Here is a 20,951-nt window from a genome sequence, read left to right as displayed (position 1 = left end):
CTTTCAATAATAGCTACCATAGATTGTTCTATCGGTGATTCCGCCATCTTGAATTAAAATACGTAAACACAGGTCACTGAGGGGGCAGTGATAACGAGGACATATGGAGAATACTTTGTACTTTTCTTGATGAATCGTTGCTTTGTTCAACGTTCAATGATAAATAATGCATATAGATCTGTAGATTAATTTACTGAAAATTTTAAATAAAATATTATATATAAATTCAATTTCACACTGGAATTGACTTGGACATGATTACATACATGTATACATTCTCCAAACATTCCCTGTTTTAAAGTCCGAATAACATGGCCGTAGGAACCGAGTGGGGGGGGGGGGGACAATAATTTTGCCGATATTTTGATTACTATAGTAAACATAAATACTATATGCTTGTGCCCCCTCAATAAAAAAACGTCTAATGATTTTTATTAATTTATTTTATTTTATTTTTTTTTTATTATCATTATTATTATTATTATATATATATATATATATATATATATATATATATATATATATATATATATATATATATATATATATATATATATATATATATATATATATATATTGCTTGTCAAGGAATTTTTGGTAGTTGATGACCTTTATATTTGGCTTGTCAAGGAATTTTTGGTAGTTGACTTTTTTTTTTTGGCTTCAGTGTCAGGAAATTTGGTAGTGCCCCCTCAACTGTCAACTGAAAAATGTATGGCTGTGCCCCCCCCCCCCACTGAAATTGCTTCCTATGGGCCTGAATAAATTATCACAATTTGATTTAATTTATCTATATTATATGATATGATATTTTGTTAAATATTGTCTCTAGTGCTGGTCATTTTAAAATACTAAAGTTTGAAGGCATGTGAAAAGTCGGAATTTAGAAATTAAAAAAATATCAGGGAACTGGAAATATATAATAAAACTGAATACAAATAGAAAAGAAAAACAAATTTAAAAAAAAGGAGATCTCTGTTCAGTATATTTATTTCTTTAAAATCTTCAGATTTCCGTACTAACAATTTAAAAAATAAACAACAAAGGGTGTTGATTTCTAAAAAGGTAGGTGTGTCAGTTTGATAAAACTTCTATAATGTTATCTCTGATTTATTTTGTAAAAAGTGTCCTTTCTTACGAAATATTTTCACCTGTTGCTTTTACCACATTTACCGTAATGCATTGCATCATTGAATACTTTCGCCTTCCCGAGTTACCTTTCTTCGTATCTATTTCAGCTTGACCTTCGACCCATGGCAAGTGCGATGTGATTGGTCATTCACGATATATTTGGGAAATGACTGACATCTATGTAAGCTTCGAGTGGCCCTGCCCACGTACTTTCATTCGGAGTAGGTAACGACACGAGAAAAGTGTATCAACTTTGTACAGTTTTAACCGAGGGATTCTTCTTTTGGACTTTCGGTAAATAAGAGCAGAAGAAACCCAGAGGTCCTTAGAGTGACCAACAAAAGACATGTCGTAAGTTTCTTTACGTATATTTCACTGTAAACAACAATGTTGTCAGTAGTTCAACTGATTCATGGACTCGAATATATGGTGTGACAATATTTGCCACGGACTGGGAATATTTTGATAATGAACATGTAATTGATGTAGCATTGTAGGGGTTGATTATTAAATTTATGTTATAATTCTATTCATATACACCTTGTCAACTGTTCAGTTATCAAGCTTAGCACTATTCTCATTGATCAGTCGTCATAGATCGTTGCGAGTTATCTCTGTTTAAAAAAAAATCATTAAACAACATTTTTTTTTTTTAAGATTCGTCTTTTTATGAAAACACTTTTAAAAACAGAACATGTATTTTATATCTAACATTGAGTATGATTTAGGTCTTACGATACATCTTTAATTTGTTGAGTATTTTATATAAAACCAGTATAAAAAGTATGGATATAGTTTTATAGAGTAATGAATGTGCGCCATTAATGTGCCATAATTGCACTTGTATCACATACAACGTTATGACAGGAATTGCGGCTTTGTGTCAACACTGTAGGTTGTACATTACGATAATGCCTGGGGCTGAATTCACAGGTCATCTGTCTGTTAAAAATCTCCCTTGCTGGGCCCCGTTTACACATTACACATGCAAATGCGCGTGAGACACATTAGTTAACTTTTTTTCTTTTCTTTTCTTTTTTTTTTTTTGGGTAACAGTTAAATAAGATTTTTGACTAGTAATGCACTGGTCAAGGCTAGATATTTGAAGGTAATTTGACCCTGTAAACTTGTATTGTTAAAAAATGAAATATATAATGATAGGTTTTAATAAAAAGTTTATACTCTTTTCATCAGGTTCTTGACAATTTTTTTATCTGTGCCATTTTTTCTTTTTCTTTTTTTTTTTTTTTTTTTTTTTACATATGTCAACTGCAGTGAGACACACAGTAGTTGTTTTCTTAACAATCCCCTTAAAGATCTTTATACTCCAACTGGCAACAAATTAAATAAGTAATGCTTTTTCTTGCTTTTACAAAGCTAGGAAATTTGATACTTGAAAGTAATGTTATTCTTACAGTACAATTTCTAGACTTTTATACACAAATACAAAATTTACATACACATGATTTTTTTTCATGGTTCATCAGGTTCTTGAATTCTAGAAAAAAAAATCATATAGCCCAAGGCAGAAAAAAAAACATGCATCTATTCAGATGATTAAATAAATGAAGAAAAAAGTAAGAAAAATGAATACAGATAAAATTTGTACATTAAAATTCTTTACTTGTGTAGAGGTGAAGGAATTTTGATCAACAGAGATGAGGAAATAAGCAAATTGTTTCCCAAAACTTACTTAGATTCAGTTCATGAACCAAATTTCTAAAAAAGATGTGATTTTTCTCTTAACATAAACCATCAAATGAAGTCTCATTTTTATATTATTTATTTATTTATTTTTTGCACTTTTTAAATATCAACATTTGCTATTCAAAGGGAGGTAAATCCTCATAAGTTATGTAAGTATGAAGTGATGACTGAAGCTAATCCACCCACTTGTTGTGTTTGACAGGTCCTATCTAGTATTTTAACCCTTGCACTTTGTTTTTTTACAGTGGTAAATTCATCAGTTGAACTTTAACAAGATATATTTTAGATTGTAATCATACATTCTTTGTCTTCTGCAAATAACACCTTATCAGATTAATTAAGACAGAATTAAACTTTGAAGCAGCGGTTTTATCAGTCATTTGATCCTTTATTTAATTGACACCAATAAATGAACGGACAGACGCTGTCATATCTCCGAGTTATTTATAGGATTCAATTTTATTATGAGGGATAATATGTGTTACAGATAAACAAGTTTAAAGTTATAAATTTCTTTGAATGAAGGTAATTGTCTATATTTTAAAAACATTTTATTTGAATATTTTGCATAGGCCTATTTTCGCATATTGCATATTTTACAAAAGTCTACAACCATCTGCCACCTAGTATGACATGATACTTATCTAGTGATTACGGGTAAAAGTCCAATAGACTTGGCTTTCATGTCCAAACAAAACTTTACCCCTTATCGCCAGATAAAAATGTTTCACAAATTGTTATCTTCGTTTTTAAGAAACCCTTTAGTATGGCCTCCCTTGTTTGAGATGATAAGGAAGAAGAGAGAGTAGAAAAACATCCCAGACTTGTCAATATTGTGATTTCAGTATTAAATTGTGTGGTTAGTGGACATCACCCCTTAATCTGTGGCCATTGTATGTAAAAACCAGTCTTATTTGACGGTCTGTCTATGCAATGTTGGTTATTATTGTAAAGGTCAGCCTTTATCCCACACTCAATTACCAGGCTTTTGTCTGGGATCTACTTGTTGTTGCTTATTGTCCTCTTACATAATATTACCTAGGTTTTAAGAATAAACTTGATTATGACAACCTTTGAAAATACATTAAGCCTAATTACATAAGTTAACAACGGTAATTTGTCCCAAAACATCTCAGTAAACTACATCTCAGTAAAATAAACTGCATTGAAAAGATCGGTTGCTTTCCAAAAATGTAGGTGATTGTAAAAAAAATGTCCAAATGAATATGAAACAAATTATTTTTGTATCTTAGTTATTGAGATAATAATATCATACGGAAAAAATTGAAAAAGGTTCCTTTCAATTTACTTATGTTTACATGTATTACGATTATTTAATTTGATTGTTTCGTTTTGCAGGGTTGTGTGGATTTTCGGAAGTTGGGCGAGCTGGAACAAGCTCCGGGGTAACGATGATGATGACTGGGTGGACCGCGTCAATCACATCTACACCGTGGTCCTTCTGTGTATTTTCGCCGTGTTTACAGGTGGTGGACAGTATGTAGGAAATCCTATAGAATGCTGGTGTCCAGCGCAGTTTACGGGGTCCTACGTTGCGTATACGAAGTCCTATTGCTGGATTAAAAATACGTACTATGTTCCTCTTGAGGAAACGATCCCTCTGGATCATGAAACCCGCCGACAGGAGGAACTGACCTACTATCAGTGGGTCCCTATTATTCTCGTCTTCATGGCTTTTATGTTCAAGGTACCCTGTCTTGTATGGAGAATGCTGAATGGCTACTCAGGACTTAACCTAGAAAAAATCGTCAACATGGCAGCCGGAACTCAGACTGCTGAGCCAAAGAAGAGAGATGAAACTGTAAAACACATTGCCCTGTACATGGACCGTTGGTTGGAGACCCACCGTCAATACAACTATAACTTCATGGTCCGTATGAAGCAGAAGGCATCTAAGGTTTGCTGTATCATGTGTAATAAACGCGAAGGCACTTATCTTACTGGACTGTACATGTTTGTCAAAGTCTTATACTGCATCAACATTATCTGCCAATTCTTTATCTTGAACGCCTTCATGGGACACGGATTCTATTCAGCGTATGGTCTAGAAGTTCTCGACGGATTGGCCAAGAACTACGAGATCAAAGAAAGCCGCCGTTTCCCGCGTGTCACACTTTGTGACTTCGACATTCGTCAGCTGCAGAACCTCCAGAGGTGGACGGTTCAGTGCGTGCTTCCAATCAACCTGTTCAACGAGAAAATCTTCATTTTCCTGTGGTTCTGGTTCGTGGTTGTTGCCGTGATTACATGCGGCAACTTCTTGTTCTGGATCTGGCGCGTGCTTGTGAAGCAGAACCGTGTGGCCTACATCAAGAAGTTCCTGAAGGTGCGTGACGAACTCCATGGCGAGGACGACAAGAAGATCTGTCGCCAGTTTGCTGACCAGTACCTCCGTGATGATGGTCTGTTTGTTTTAAGAATCGTATCTAGGAACACTAATGCTATCTTGCTAACTGATTTGGTATTGAACTTATGGGGTATATATAAGGAAAAACCCTTAGTGAAAAAAGCCCTTAGTGACGATTATGGCGAAACGCACGCTTAAAAAGACAGTATTGTGAAAGTTAAGTTCAAATGGGAAGTGTGCAAGAGACATTCCAAGTAGCGAGAGTTGACACAAATATATACTTTATGCCATTTGTGTTGGTTTGAACAGGTGCTTAATTTTCGTAGTCAATCAGCTTATGACGTCAGAAATAACGACACTTCCGTTTAGTCTTGCTCCTGCCTTTGGTGCTAAGCATTAGATGATGGGCAAGACAAGGATGTTTAAGCCTAGTCATAACATTTGGGCATTGACATTTCCATCTATGCAGTCGATAATTACTTTTAAAATTTTGATTGATATTTGATCTTCCAGACACAGTTTTATATTTATTTTAACGCAGAATGTCCACCGAATCTCAATCATTCCGTGTCCAGTGTCTTCCAATCGAGGTAACTACAGCAAAGAAAGGATTCCATGTCCATGACACCATATATTTTTTTTAAAAATTTTTTATTGTTATGTCATGTCAAATTTTGAATTTCTTGAGAATATTTTTTTCACAACTCGTACTCGATAAATTCAAAAGTGATCACATGACACATGTAGCTATGGTATTTGTTACTCGTTGATTGGCCAGTGATTTTTGTAAATTCATGATCATAATGATATTTCTTTCACCTAAATTGCAATTCATAAATCAACGAATAATTTTTCAGAGCAAAGAAACTGTGATAAAACCAGTTGCATTCTCATGATATTATTTTTTTTTTCCAGATATATATTCTATTTTTGAATAAATTTTCCATATACCATTTTGTCTGACATTTCGGTTTGGGTGAAGTTGTTTTTGGAAGCATGAGTTTCAGGGACCAATGTGTTGTTAGTATTTCATGTTCAGTTGTTAATAGGTCAAGGCCCATAAATTTTGTTGATCTCTGATTTTTTGCATGTGTTCATAATATTGTAATCGCCATGCCTTTCATTCATTGCTCGCTATAATTAATCGGATGACCAATTAAAAAAATTGCTTTTTTGTTTGGTGTATGTTAGCAAGGTAACTGTACTGTTGTACAAATGCCACTTGTGATACTGTGGGCATTTTACTGATGTTAATCTTCAAAGGTTGTATAAATTTCATTGTAAATTGCCTGAGAAAATACACGTGCCTTTGTAATCAGGACCTAAAGGAATGTACAGTTGTAAACAATGTTCCGATAGCATTTTTATTTTTTATGATGTATTTTAGTGATTATAAAATATTTTATGACTAATAATTCAAATTGCAATACTTAGTGAAGTTGTTTAAATATATAGTTCAGAAATAAAAATAAATAAAATTATGCTTTCTTATGATTGATTAAATGTTATTTTATGTCCCTTTGAAGAATTTTTCAGTCATATGAGACGCCATTTATCCGTGAAGGGCTTTGCTCAGCACTCGGGACCATTGATATAGAAAGAAGTCAATGCCTATGTTATACATCTAAGGGTTAATGCGGCGCCAGGAACGAGAATCGAACACGGTACCTTCTGATCATGAAGCGATAGCCCTACTACCAAGCTACCGCAACCGGTGCTCTTTTCTTCTGAAGCACGCCATATGTATTTTCATGAATTTCAATGAAACGTGATTGTTCATCTGTTTGACAAGAGACGGGAAAAGGTTAAAATCAGATGAGTTTACATCAGAAGTTCCCTGGTGCGTAGGGATTTGAAAAAGTAAAGACGGCACATTCCTGTTTACCGAGATGCAGAGGTATTTGATTGTCATACCCATTTCGAAAAACTTCTTTTATGTTGACAATCCGATAACGATACCAAACGTGCATGGTCCTGTATTTAGGTCAGCGTTACTTTATTGCGAGACATTTCTGATATACGAGGGTTGTTAGAAAAGTTCGCGGACAAGTTGTATTGTGAGCGCGCTATTTGCATGAAATCAGTAAAACTCTGCACGTAGAAACTATACGTATTTTCAAATTAATATGCAAAAATTTGGTGCTTTCCGATGATCTTTAAACAATACACAGTGAAAATTTTAAGATAAAACATGCTTCACGGAGCATGTTACTTTTTCTCACTTTTACGTTTCATGGACACAATTTTGAAATTAAAAATTGCACTGTTGTAGCGCATTAAGATTTATGATATTTCACCTATCGCTCAAATATTCATGAAACGTCATTTGGTGAAATTTTGATTTAAATTGGAGGAGTTATGACTGTTTTATCACTAATTATAGATGATCAATGCGTAAAAACAAAGCCAAAAATGGTAACGTCACTGAACGTCTTGGAGCACCGAGCTATTAAAAAATTATGTGTGCAGACAGGAAAATGCCCGAAAGAGACTAAAATGTTTTTAGATGCTGCTGGGGATGGCTTATACGTATCTAGTACCAAAGTGTTCAAGTGGTAACAACTTTGTAAGAATGGAAGGATGGACTTTTTTTATTATCACCTCCTGCGATACCCCAATATCCTCCTCATCGCATGGACGTTGCGCCTATGGATTTTGCATTGTTTCTCATATCTGATCGTTGAACTGCGTATAGACATTGTTTTAAAGATCTCACTTATATCCGATACGCCACAAAAGACATAAAAAATATATAACATGTCTTGATGTACTTATTCAATTTTTAAGTTAGAAAAAGACATGAAAAGTCTACAGAAATGAAAGATATTTAGAACTGTGAAAAAGCTTCACAGGTCTGGAATCAGGTTGTCGCGTCACCTAACGTCATAAAACGTCAAGTGATTGCTCCGTGAATCCTATGGCCGCGCAGTAAAAATCAACGTACGTTTTCAAAATTTTAGTAAATGGACCTGATTTTTTACATACTAATAAACAAAAGATAAGAATTTAATTAGACATACGTCATTCTTTAAAGTTTACAGCATATTTCCCGTAAATCAACGTGTCCGCGAACTTTTCTAACAACCCTCGTACATATGTAGTTTATGATATTGGACAACTCTTGAACTTGTCGTTAACTTTGTGTTTACAGTTTAGTAAACTGTGTTCAAGATAGCGATAAAGAACAACTGCATATTTTATAAGCCCATTATGTACTTGATCAATGGAAGTTTTTATATTACATCTCTCTTGCTTATTCATCATAAAAGCCGTATACTTTGTTAAAAGACATTATGCACACAAAAAATGTGAAGAAAAACATGAAAAGGGCCGTCTTAGTCAACGCTGAATCTGTGGACACATTCATATGCACAAACTAAGACTGAAAAAACAGCATGAAGAAGAAAGATCTACCTATCCATCAATATACAACAATTCCAATCCAGGGAGTTGATTTGCATATTCTACAATACCCATGCCAAAATGCGATCATTAATCGACTGTCAAACTAATTTAATGATGTTGTTCGTCATTAATTCTAAATTGGCAAGACGACTGAAAAAAATATAATGATTAAATTCTACTTTATTTCTAAATAGGGCTCAGAACTGAACAAGAGCTGGACGAACTGACAAAACCATGTGCAACTGATACTATTTTTATTAATCAGAAAATTTTCTACTCATTCCAAAGACTGGTTTATAAGTCGTAGTAACCCAAATGTCGACAAAGTAAACAATGCAAAAATGTGCAAAGGTCGATGTTGGGCTCTTCTGTTGAAGGATTTAAAAAGTATAAGATAAAATTCCCAAAATCACCGGCCGTGTTGAGAATTCCAGAGCTGGATATCGCAAAAATGCAACACATCAACATTCGCCGCATAGATGTAAATTATTTGACATATTACACTTCTGCCCGTGAATTGGGAAAAAGTGGTGACCTATACCCTTGACCTCAAATTCTGGAAAGGGGGGGTGGGGGTGGGGGGGGGTCGTACAATGGTAGATCCTTGTTTTTATGATCCGACTTATCCATGACACACAAGACGGGGACATAGGGTTACTTAATCAGAACTTAATTGAAACCAATTAAAACTTCTTTAAGATAAGGCTTTTCCGATGAAATTCTACACAAGAAATATTGATATCAGTCTTCAAAAGCATAAAATTTGCAACGCAGAACGAAACCGATTCGTTGCTTAAAATTTTGAAATAAAATACTTCCTTTAAATATACACCTTTATGGCTTTAGAATTGAATAATAAGTGTTTTGTGAATAGAAGCCGCGTGTCTTTTAATACTGCATACAAATTTTGCTAGTTTTACGGGAAGGATTTTTCTGTCAGATTCTAATTCTGGGCCAACCGTGAGTTGACCTCTTATTGTTGAACCCAGATTCATAAAACCTCCAATAAGCCAACACGCGTTATAGTTTAGTACTTTTATATAGAATCAGCATGAATATACTTTTACATGAGTTTGGGATGTATCAGCACCGAAGGTCTGATTCCAACTGACTATAATTTTTGACAACAAAACATACATACTGAACAAAGAAAGAGTAAAATAATAGGATTAACAAAAAGTATAAAGAAATCAAGTATCAAACAATTATTGAGAGAATGGTGACATTTTAGCGGCATGTATATAATAGAATAAAAGTAGATGAAAGATTAAGTGTCAATAAATATAAATAGAAGTCAATTAGGAGATTAACTGTCCATCTCTGACTGTGCCTCAGGTAGGATTAGGGCTGTGCGGAATTTATAGAATTTATCACATTTGAAGAAATATCCGAAAAGTTTTTAAAACAATTTACACAAAGTCCGAAAAGTTAATTTATACATGATTTTATATTTAGTCCAAAAAAAGTCATATTTTACACCGTAACACATGCTTCGCCTTCGCGTAAAACACGTCCTCGTGTTTTGAATGTTAATTAATAGAAATGGCCTCTCCTTGGTTTTCCTTGGTGTCTACGCGGTTGAAATTGTCGCTTATTTTCCCTAAACATGTCGAGCAGATGATCCCTTTCATCTTCCAATATTCGGATGGTCTGTAGCAGGGCGTTGTTTTCTTTCCTTAACTGTTTAGTTGTTTTCTCAGCTTCTGCCTGAATTTTCATTACATACTCATTATGTTCCTTTCCGATCTCGTTTAATTTCCTCTGCATTAAGTCCATAATCACTCTATCACCGTGCGCGTCGTCTTCCAGTTTGCGAATTTTCTCACGATAGATTTTATCATTAGAATTGTTAGATTGTTCTTGCACCTTCTTTTTCATAACCGCATTTTGATTTTGAAGTTGTTTGATTTCAGATTCGGCTTTTGTTAAATTCGTTGTCAAACTCCTTTTCTCTTTATTTGCATTGCATATTTGAATTTTAAGATTTTTCAGCTCAGTTCGTAGAGCACACGAATTATCACATAATAAACGAAACTGACTGTCCCGAAGAGAACTGAATGGCAATTCTCGTAGAATTCGTTTGTTTTCGAGATACTTGCACAGTCGTTTCACGTCTCGCGTCTTTTTCCTGCTAGCAATAGGCCCCTTGTCCTCACTTTTTGGCTTTGATTCTTTAATCTGCGTGAAGCACATCCTAGAATAATGTCCAATTCTTTGACATCTGTAGCACTTCTGGTTAAACGCGAAACATAAAACGTTAGGGTGTACGTTTCCACACCTTCCGCACACTGGATGCTGACACGAAGGGAAGTTGAACTTCTTCTGTCTCCACTGCGGTCGGAAAGAATATTCCATTGCTGGTCCTAATAAGTGTACGTTTGCTTCATCTGTATCAGCACTGTCAAAATCTGGGGAAACTCGCTATTTGGTTTTTTTTGTAGAGGTCCAGGATCTGACTACTACAAAATATATGTAGCAGTCCCGGGTGTCGCTACCCGGATTCTCCACCAAGTTTTACGGGAAGGATTTTTCTGTCAGATTCTAATTCTGGGCCAACCGTGAGTTGACCTCTTATTGTTGAACCCAGATTCATAAAACCTCCAATAAGCCAACACGCGTTATAGTTTAGTACTTTTATATAGAATCAGCATGAATATACTTTTACATGAGTTTGGGATGTATCAGCACCGAAGGTCTGATTCCAACTGACTATAATTTTTGACAACAAAACATACATACTGAACAAAGAAAGAGTAAAATAATAGGATTAACAAAAAGTATAAAGAAATCAAGTATCAAACAATTATTGAGAGAATGGTGACATTTTAGCGGCATGTATATAATAGAATAAAAGTAGATGAAAGATTAAGTGTCAATAAATATAAATAGAAGTCAATTAGGAGATTAACTGTCCATCTCTGACTGTGCCTCAGGTAGGATTAGGGCTGTGCGGAATTTATAGAATTTATCACATTTGAAGAAATATCCGAAAAGTTTTTAAAACAATTTACACAAAGTCCGAAAAGTTAATTTATACATGATTTTATATTTAGTCCAAAAAAAGTCATATTTTACACCGTAACACTATTATTGATGAAACGAAACTACCCGTCAACAGGAAAATCAAGACCAAGGAAGTTTAAAATCGAAAAGGAAATTCAGAAAAAAAAAAAACCAGTCGATTAATTTATTTTTATAACATTGTCATAAAATACCTGTGTTAGACATAAACATGGAAGGCGACGATGAAGTAAACGTTTCGGCAAATGGAGCTCGCTATACGTTCTTTAAGAAGACAACAGAAGAAGAACATGGAGTCGAGGTGGAAAAGACATATATTCTCTCCGTCAACTTGTTTGGAAACAAAGATGACGATTGGGCGGACCGTCTGAACTACGTCGTGACGTTGTTCTTCATCTGTGCATTTGCAGCGTACACGACTTTCCTGCAATACATCAAACCGACACCCCCAATCGACTGTTGGTGTCCAGCGGAATTTACGGACACACACGTGGAATACGTTCAATATCACTGCTGGATTTCAAACACGTATTATGTTCCCCCTTCTGAGGCGTTATCACAGAATGAAGTAATACGAAGGCGTTTTGTTGTAAAATATTACCAGTGGGGACCTGTTATATTGTTTTTTATGGCACTCTTGTTTAAACTTCCAAATATTCTTTGGCGATTAACTAACGTCTATTCCGGTGTTAACGTTGGATTCATAGCACGCAATGCCACCGATTCACAGGAAATGACGTGGGATGAACGCCAAGAAGCCATAAACAACCTTGCATTTTACCTTCATCGCTGGCTTCATCTTTATCGACCTTATCAGAGAAACCTGTTTTCGAAAATAAGGAACCTGAATTGTGATAAAAGAAGCGGGAACTATCTCACTGCGCTTTACATGGTTATAAAATGCATATACTGCATAAATGTGATTGGACAATTCTTTTTACTTGACGCGATTCTGGGACAAAATTTCTATTTAACTCTAGGTTTGGATTTCTTCCGGCGACCCCCTTCGGAAATCAATCAGTTAGGACTGATAGAATTTCCTCGTGTCACACTGTGCGACTTTAAAATAAGACAAATGTCAAATATACAAAGCTGGACTGTGCAGTGCGTGCTTCCATTAAACATGTTCTATGAGGCCATTTTCTTTTTCCTTTGGTACTGGTACTGTTTCGTTGCCATGGTGACTTGTGCTAGTTTTCTTCTCTGGATGTGGCGTGTCTTTTTCCCAATAAACAGAAGAGTCTTCATTGAGAAATTACTCAACATTCATCCCGAAAGGAAAGAAGAAAATCAAGAAATAGACAAGAAAAAGTTTCACGAATTTGTGACGGATTTTCTGCGTCAAGATGGTGCGTTTGTTCTTCGTATGGTACATCGAAATACGAGTGACGTTTTTGCGACTGATCTTGTTAAAAAATTGTGGGAACATTTCATTAACAATAAAACTTGACGTATTTTTTTTCTAATTAATACATTTATATATCATTACAAAGTTTTTACACTGTGGCTACATATAAATATTTGTTTAAATCTCAACATGCATTATATATTCAACGACACACATTTATGATTAATGATTCGTATATAGGAGTGGGGTTTTTTTTTAAAGAGACACCGTGACGGAAAAAAGGGAAAATTGACAAAAGTAGAATTTTTGCGCGACACATGCAAATTTTATTCAATTCTTGAAAGTATTAGGTTTCAGAAATTTACAGATTTCAGAATCTAAAAAATCTACTTTTATGGAGAAATAATTTTAGTTTGCCCCAACAAGAAAATGTTGCTTCACTCCTTCCTCTTTAAGGTACACATGCGCAAAAAAGTTGAAGAAGTAACCATGGTGTCAATTCCGTAGATATAAATGTCGGATGACCAAGGGTTTTGATATAAAAGATGATCAGAATTTATTCCTCACTTTTGATTGCAACATGTTGTTTCCAAGTTTCACGCTAAAGTAAAAGACACATAACCTTGACATTGTTGACATTGACGATAACAACCACGCCATAGATACAAATTTTCTTTTTCCGGCACTTACATTTTGCAATCTTTTTAGCTCACCTGAGCCAAAGGCTCAAGTGAGCTTTTCTGATCAAAATTTGTCCGTTGTCTGTCGTCGTTGTCGTTGGCGTTGTCGTCGTTGGCGTAAACTTTTCACAATTTCAACTTCTTCTCCAGAACTACTGGGCCAATTTCAACCAAACTTGGCACAGAGTATCCTTGGGTGAAGGGGATTCAAGTTTGTTCAAATGAAGGGCCACGCCCTCTTCCAAGGGGAGATAATAAAGAATTAGTGAAAAATTAATAGCATCTTTTAAAAATCTTCTTCTCAAGAACCACAAAGCCAGGGAAATTGAAACTCATGTGGAAGCATCCTCAGGTAGTGTAGATTCAAATTTGTTCAAATCATGACCCCCGGGGGTAGGGCGGGGCCACAACGGAGGATCAAAGTTTTACATAGAAATATATAGGAAAAACCTTTAAAAATCTTCTTCTCAAGAACAGCAAAGCCCTAATTGGTCATATTTATATGGAAGCATCCTCAGGTAGTGGAGATTCAAATTTGTCCAAATCATGACCCCCGGGGGTAGGGCGGGGCCACAATGGAGGATCAAAGTTTAACATAGAAATATATAGGAAAAACCTTCAAAAATCTTCTTTTCAAGAACAGCAAAGCCATGATAAGTCATATTTATATGGAAGCATCCTCAGGTAGTGTAGATTCAAGTTTGTTCAAATCATGACCCCGGGGGATAGGGCGGGTCCACAATGGAGGATCAAAGTTTTACATAGAAATATATATGAAAAATCTTTAAAAATCTTCTTCTCAGGAACAGCAAAGCCCTAAGAGATTATATTTATCTGGAAGTATCCTCAGGTAGTGTAGATTTAAGTTTGTTCAAATCATGACCCCCTGGGGTAGGGCGGGGCCACAATGGAGGATCAATGTCTGAAATAGAAATATATAGGAAGGTATCTTCTGATGAAGAACTGCAAAGCCATGATTAGTCATTTTGATATGGAAGCATCCTCAGGTAGTGTAGATTCAAGTTTGTTAAAATGATGACCCCCGGGGATAGGGATGGGCCACAATTGGGGATAAAATTTTTTTTACATAGGAACATATTGTAAAATATCTTCTTCTCAAGAAATGAAAATCATGTTTAGTCATTTTGATATGGAAGCATCCTCAGGTAGTGCAAATTCAATTTTTTTTCAAATAATAACCCCCAGGGGTAGGGTGGGGCCCAATGGGGATCGAAAGTTTTACATAAGAACACATAGGAAAAATATTTCTTCTCAAGAACAGAAAAGCTATGTTTAGTCATATTGATATGGAAGCATCCTCGGGTAGTGTAGATTCAAGTTTGTTCAAATGATGACCTCTGGGATAGGGAGGAGCCACAATGGGGGATCAAAATTTTACAAAGGAATGTATGGGAAATGTTTTTTTAAAATCTTCTCAAGTACAACAAAGCCATTTGTTATATTGACATGGAAGCATCATCAGGTAGTTTAAAATTCACCCCCCCCCAACCCCCAGTAATCTTTTCAATACTGAACTGATTTGTGTCTAGATAATGTGCTCAGGTGAGCGATGTGGCCCATGGGCCTCTTGTTTGCTTTTACCGTGCAGTTGAGTTCTCAAAACACCTTATTCATATTTCTCATAACTCTAGTTTTAAGATACAATTATCTTAAAGAAACACTCGATCCTCCATGGCACCTGATCCCACCTCTGATGTTTTACAGGTCCAAGTTTGCTCTGCTCCTGATTTGTATTTTTTGAATGGACTTTTGAACTTGAATACTGTATGTTCTCTCCATATTTCATTTTGAGCCAAAAAATGAAAGATCACGGTTAATTTTATATATGGTATATCACTCTTTAACACTTAAATTTCCGACTGATATCTCTAATTTTCCTTCAGCTTTTGGAATAGAATTTTACACCATAACTCTTTATCATCTAAAATAAGACTTCTATTGATTTTGAGGTCAAAAGTACATAGGCCAATGTCAGCAATTCATAATTTGCATAAAATGGTTTCCTGATGATAATTCTAATTTGCAATGAAACTTTAGGTAATGAGTTTCTCTAACTTATGAAAGACACCTATTAATCTTGAGGCCAACATACGAAAAATCAAGGTCACAAATTCATACATGCCATAATGATGATTCTATGATTCTAATGATTCTATACCAGAAGGTTAATATGATACTCTTATTATATACATTGCGCTTGTTTTGTCAATATATAACTTCTTCATCTAATTAGTATAACGAGAAGATCGATCATTTCAGGAAGCCTTAACATATTACGTATGTAGATCTAGAGTTTCCTCATTATTAATTATTTTTATAATATCAAGTCATTATGTAAAGTTCATATAAGAAAATAGACCAAAAAATGGCAATGAAAAAATAGATGTAAAAGTTGTATACGCCAAATGCACACATCTGTCTTGATGGCACAGGAATAACTACAGTAGTAGGTTTAATGTACGAGGGTTGTTCTTTAAGTTCGTAGACAAATTATAATTTTCTGAATAATGAGCACACTGAAAATTATGTATGATATTATTTTGATTAATACCACGAATTAGTAAATGAATATCGTACTGAATCTAATCACTACTTGTAATGTTGCAACACAACACACAATCAAAAGGAAATCAAAATTCTACTACTACTAATAACAATAATCTCTCTAAAGGTATAAGAATTATGTTACATTTACTGCATGTAATCGGTATTTGTAATGTTGCAACAAAATAGAAACTGAAACCCAAAAGACACACCTTGTAAAGATAAAAGAGAACAGGGTCCAATGTACCCTTTGTTAGATAAGTTAATCAATGCAATGATAAACAATTATTTTTTAAACATTAGATTGGAAAAACCCCGTTGGCTATCGACTCCTGATGAAGTGGTCGGCGAAAGATGGATAACAAGGTAAAACTAAAAATTACTGCTGGTAACAAAGAAAATACCATAAAATTCCGTTTATTTGGCCACGGACATGACGATTGGATTGATCGACTCAACAACACTATCGTCCCTACCTTTCTGATTGTGTTCGCAGTGTATACTGGGGCAGAACACCACGTCACAGGTCCCCCGATCGACTGCTGGTGTCCGGCGGAATTCACAGAAGCGTATGTTGCATACGTGAACTATTTCTGCTGGATTCGGAACACGTATTATGTACCTCTGAACCAACCCATCACCGAAGAAGCAAGGGAAAATGAAGTTATGTATTACCAATGGGTGCCTATTGTGCTGGCCATCATGGCCCTTCTTTTTAAGATTCCTAACATTCTCTGGAGATTACTTCACAAAGGATCTGGAATTCAGTTGGATACAATTTCTCAAACGGCTGCTAATACACAAATCATGAGCTGGGACGAACGAAACCAAACCGTAAAAAATATAGCAAGTGTCTTTCAAAGGTGGACGAGGGCACACGTACCTCTGAATAAAAGTCCAATGTTTCTGGAGAGACTGGCGTCAAAACGGTCAGGGTATTACCTTGCCAGTCTTTACATTGTTAAGAAATGTCTATACTGTGCAAATGTAATTGGACAATTTTTCCTTTTAGACGAGTTTTTGGGACATGATTTTTACCTTCAATATGGCCTAGATTTTTTTGGTGGTACCGTTGGAAATAGCACGGTGGGTTTGGCGCGTTTCCCAAGAGTTACATTGTGTGATGTGCACATACGCCAACTTCAGAATTTGCTCCGTTGGACTGTACAGTGTGTTCTACCTCAGAATATGTACAACGAGAAAATCTTTGTATTTCTTTGGTTCCTGTGTGGATTGGTCGCTTTTCTGACTTGTGCTAGTCTATTGATTTGGATATGGCGTCTCGCGATACCTCGTAACAGGATCACCTACATCAAGAAATTTCTAGTAAATTGTGAAGGGAACACTAAAGATCCACGGAATGAGAAACACATCCAAAGTTTTATCCAGAAGGAACTTCGTGTGGATGGAATATTTGCTCTATGGATGATCGAGCGGAATACGGGATCGGTGTTTATAAGTGATTTGGTTAAAGAGCTTTGGAATATGTATGATAAGTAAAATAAAAGAAAAAAGAATTGTCCTTAGAAATAATTGTATATATTTTGCATTAGGTATATATGCATACATTGTTTATATCATCTTTTCAAAAAATGAACCTGCGAATTGAAAATTGTTTAAGGAGGTTCGATCCTGAGCTTTTGAACAGATTTTTGTCTGGACCTCTATTTCTAAAACTCTGCATCATATTTTAGTTCTTACAATAAATTTGGATTCTACAATGCTAAATAAACTATATTCAGTTCAGAACCCACGATTAAATTCCATACAAAAAGCACTAAGTCAGGAACTATATTTTATTTCGGAAGGCGGAAGAGAATGTTACATTAAATTTTTCTCTTTCGAAACATTCAAGTACTTTTAACTTTGGATTCCTTTTTTCCATGCAGGCTGAACACAAAATTATTTTGCATAGTGAGATATTTTTGCTGGTCATTTATAATGTGTCATATTAACTATAATGAATTTTATCTTTAGATTGTGACATATATATTGAGAAAGTCCAGAAAAAATAACCCCAATTTTAGCTTCAATGAACACTTTTTAATATCTAAATATCATAAAACCACCACTTCTAATTTTCCTTTTTGAATATATAAGATAACTTTGAGCATTTTGCTTAAATTCATTAAAATTTTAAGACTAAGGTATTCACTCGTGACATGAGTTATATCAAGGGTTTTTTGATGAGTATATTTTAGATATACCCTATAGCAAGACTCAAAATAGAAAAGAAATTTGGGGGTCTTACTGAGCAACGGTACAATTAACATAACCTTTTTGCACTTAAATTGTAACTTTTAAGATAATCACTCTAATCTTTATCATATTTTACCAAATATAATCCTGGCAATAATATAATCTTATTTGATATATTATAATAGTTTGAATAATATTATAATTGAAAAAAAAATCATGCAAAATAATGCGCGTAAATTATAGTGTGACCTTTTTTGCACTAAAAAATATCATATTTGGGGTATTAAAATCGTAATAGGCAATAAATACTTTCTTGTATCAAGCTTTTTTATTACTTTAGTGCTGATCGGTCAAAAGTATCGTCTAATTTAAAATAATGAAAGAAAAAGCTGGGGCCAGTGACGTAATTTTTTAAATATTGGTTAAAATATGCGATTTTCAGGAGAAAAACAATGCAAATTTATCTTTACTTTTTAAATATATCATTCTTCATTTTTTGGCAGTGTGTTGAGTGAATGTGTAAAATTTCTTTTTAAAATATTAATTGAAACATATATTTGATATTTTTAGCATATAGTTAATAAAAAATCTCCGAGTAAAAATATGTAAGGCAAAAGTTCCAGGATATTAAAACCAAACAACGGTGTAGATTTGAAGATTTTTCTTCTAAATATCCTACCAACACAAGAAATAGTCCCCTATAAATCTTGTTTCTTTACAATTTTGTGAGCAGTTTTTAAATTGAATGTTATATAATTTGCATTGTTCAATTCAAATATGTCATGAAAACTGAATTGTAATAAATAATTTTGAAGTTAGAGGTTCTTACGAATCTTTTCTCAGCTGACGAGTGACATTACACATACCTTAAAAAAAGTATTGCTTGTTACAAAAATGACAATACGCAAGTGCAGTTTTCTTTGCCGCCAGAGAGAGAGAGAGAGAGAGAGAGAGAGAGATTGTATTTGGTCCCTTGATTTTTTTGGATAAAGTACATCGAAAAGTGATTTATATGTAAGACAAAGTGCAAAAAGGTCACCATAACACCAAAAGAACCACATTGACCCCCATTTTTTGTTGTTGATTTTTAATCAAACTATGCGTGTTAATACTAAATATATACTTGACATTTTTTAGCTCACCTGAGCTGAAAGCACAAGTAAGCTTTTCCGATCATACATTGTCCGTCGTCCGTCCATCTGTAAACTTTTCATATTTTCAACTTCTTCTGAAGAACCGCAGGGTCAATTTTAACCAAAGTTGGTACAAAGCATCCTTGGGTAAAGGGGAGTTTAAATTGTCAAAATGAAGGGCCAGGCCTCCTTGCAAGGGGAGATAATCAAGAAAAGAGAAAATAGGGTGGGGTCATCAAAAATCTTCTTCTCAAGAACCACTGGGCCAGAAAAGCTGAAACATATGTGGAAGCATCCTGGGGTAGTGAACATTCTAAATTGTTCAAATCATGACCCCCGGGGTAGGGCGGGGCCATGATAGGGAATGCAATTTTTACATTGAAATATATAGGAAAAATCTTTAAGAATCTTCTCCTCAAGAACCACTGGGCCAGAAAAGCTGAAACTTATGTGAAAGCATCCTTGGGTAGTGTAGATTCTAAATTACTTAAATCATGACCCCCGGGGGTAGGGCGGGGCAACATTAGGTATAACAAGGGGGAAATCTGGCGAAGAATAGCAAGACCAAAGTTACTCAGGTGAGCGTTGTGGCTTATGGGCCTCTTGTTAAAAGAGACTTTTGATTGCTGGATAGCAGGATCAACCCTCCTTAATTTATTTACAGATGGAAGTGATTTTGATGACTCAGAAAGCTGTTGTGAATGAACTTTACTTTTCCGATGGAAGTGCTTGAATTTGATGATCTGAAAGAAATCTAATCTTCGGGATGGGGTATGGCATTTAAAATTTTCCCCCAATTTCCGATTGGCATACTGAAATAACGATAAAATTTCAAATTATTCAAGTTTCAAAGCAATAAGAAGGTAAGAAAAGAAAAATTATTCCACACCTTTTCTTTGAAAAGGGGGGGGGGGGGGTTATGCGATGTATTTTTAAAAAAATTTTTTTTTTTAATTTTCAATTTTTTTAAACAAGTTTTTACAAACAATTCTCAGATAAAATTGCTTTACCGTTATAGAATTACATGGTTATGCATTTGAATTTATATATTCAATTTAACAATATATTTATTACAATTTATTTACATCTTACATTATTTAGGAGCAACAATTGAAAATGTTTTAAAATTCAAAACCCAACGAACAAGTCTTATTGAATAGTAATAGCTGTTTCCTTGGCCATCCCATTATGCTTTGCAAAAGTAGGACCTACAACAATAGGATATAGATACTTTTATGAGACTTCTACAATTAAACTATTCATCAGCTATACTTCAATTTAACTCCAAATGGACTTGGAATAGATATTGCAATGTGAAAAGTTTAATATTTCAAAGTCGGGTAAGGAATTTGCATATTTAAATAGTCATCTTTTTATGCTTTGAAAATCAGTTA

At 34.6% G+C, this 20,951-nt stretch overlaps 2 protein-coding genes across 2 annotated transcripts; both read left to right on the top strand.

The window, feature by feature from the left end:
* The first annotated feature begins 1,334 nt into the window (after positions 1–1,334).
* Positions 1,335–6,697, top strand: LOC133197227 (innexin unc-9-like). Its single transcript, XM_061333146.1, has 2 exons — positions 1,335–1,482; positions 4,198–6,697. The coding sequence occupies exons 1-2, from the start codon at positions 1,478–1,480 to the stop codon at positions 5,402–5,404; spliced, it is 1,212 nt and encodes a 403-aa protein (XP_061189130.1). The 5' UTR covers positions 1,335–1,477; the 3' UTR covers positions 5,405–6,697.
* Positions 6,698–11,829: 5,132 nt separating this feature from the next.
* Positions 11,830–13,133, top strand: LOC133196296 (innexin unc-9-like). The gene has a single exon (XM_061332204.1). It carries the CDS (start codon positions 11,844–11,846, stop codon positions 13,080–13,082), a length of 1,239 nt encoding a protein of 412 aa, XP_061188188.1. The 5' UTR covers positions 11,830–11,843; the 3' UTR covers positions 13,083–13,133.
* The last annotated feature ends 7,818 nt before the right edge of the window (positions 13,134–20,951 follow it).

Source organism: Saccostrea echinata, unplaced genomic scaffold, assembly GCF_033153115.1.
Source record: "Saccostrea echinata isolate AGI-Se365-2 ecotype Australia unplaced genomic scaffold, CSIRO_AGI_Sech_v1 ptg000030l, whole genome shotgun sequence".
Taxonomy (NCBI): Eukaryota; Metazoa; Mollusca; class Bivalvia; order Ostreida; family Ostreidae; genus Saccostrea; species Saccostrea echinata.
This window is presented reverse-complemented; position numbering and strand designations above follow the sequence as displayed.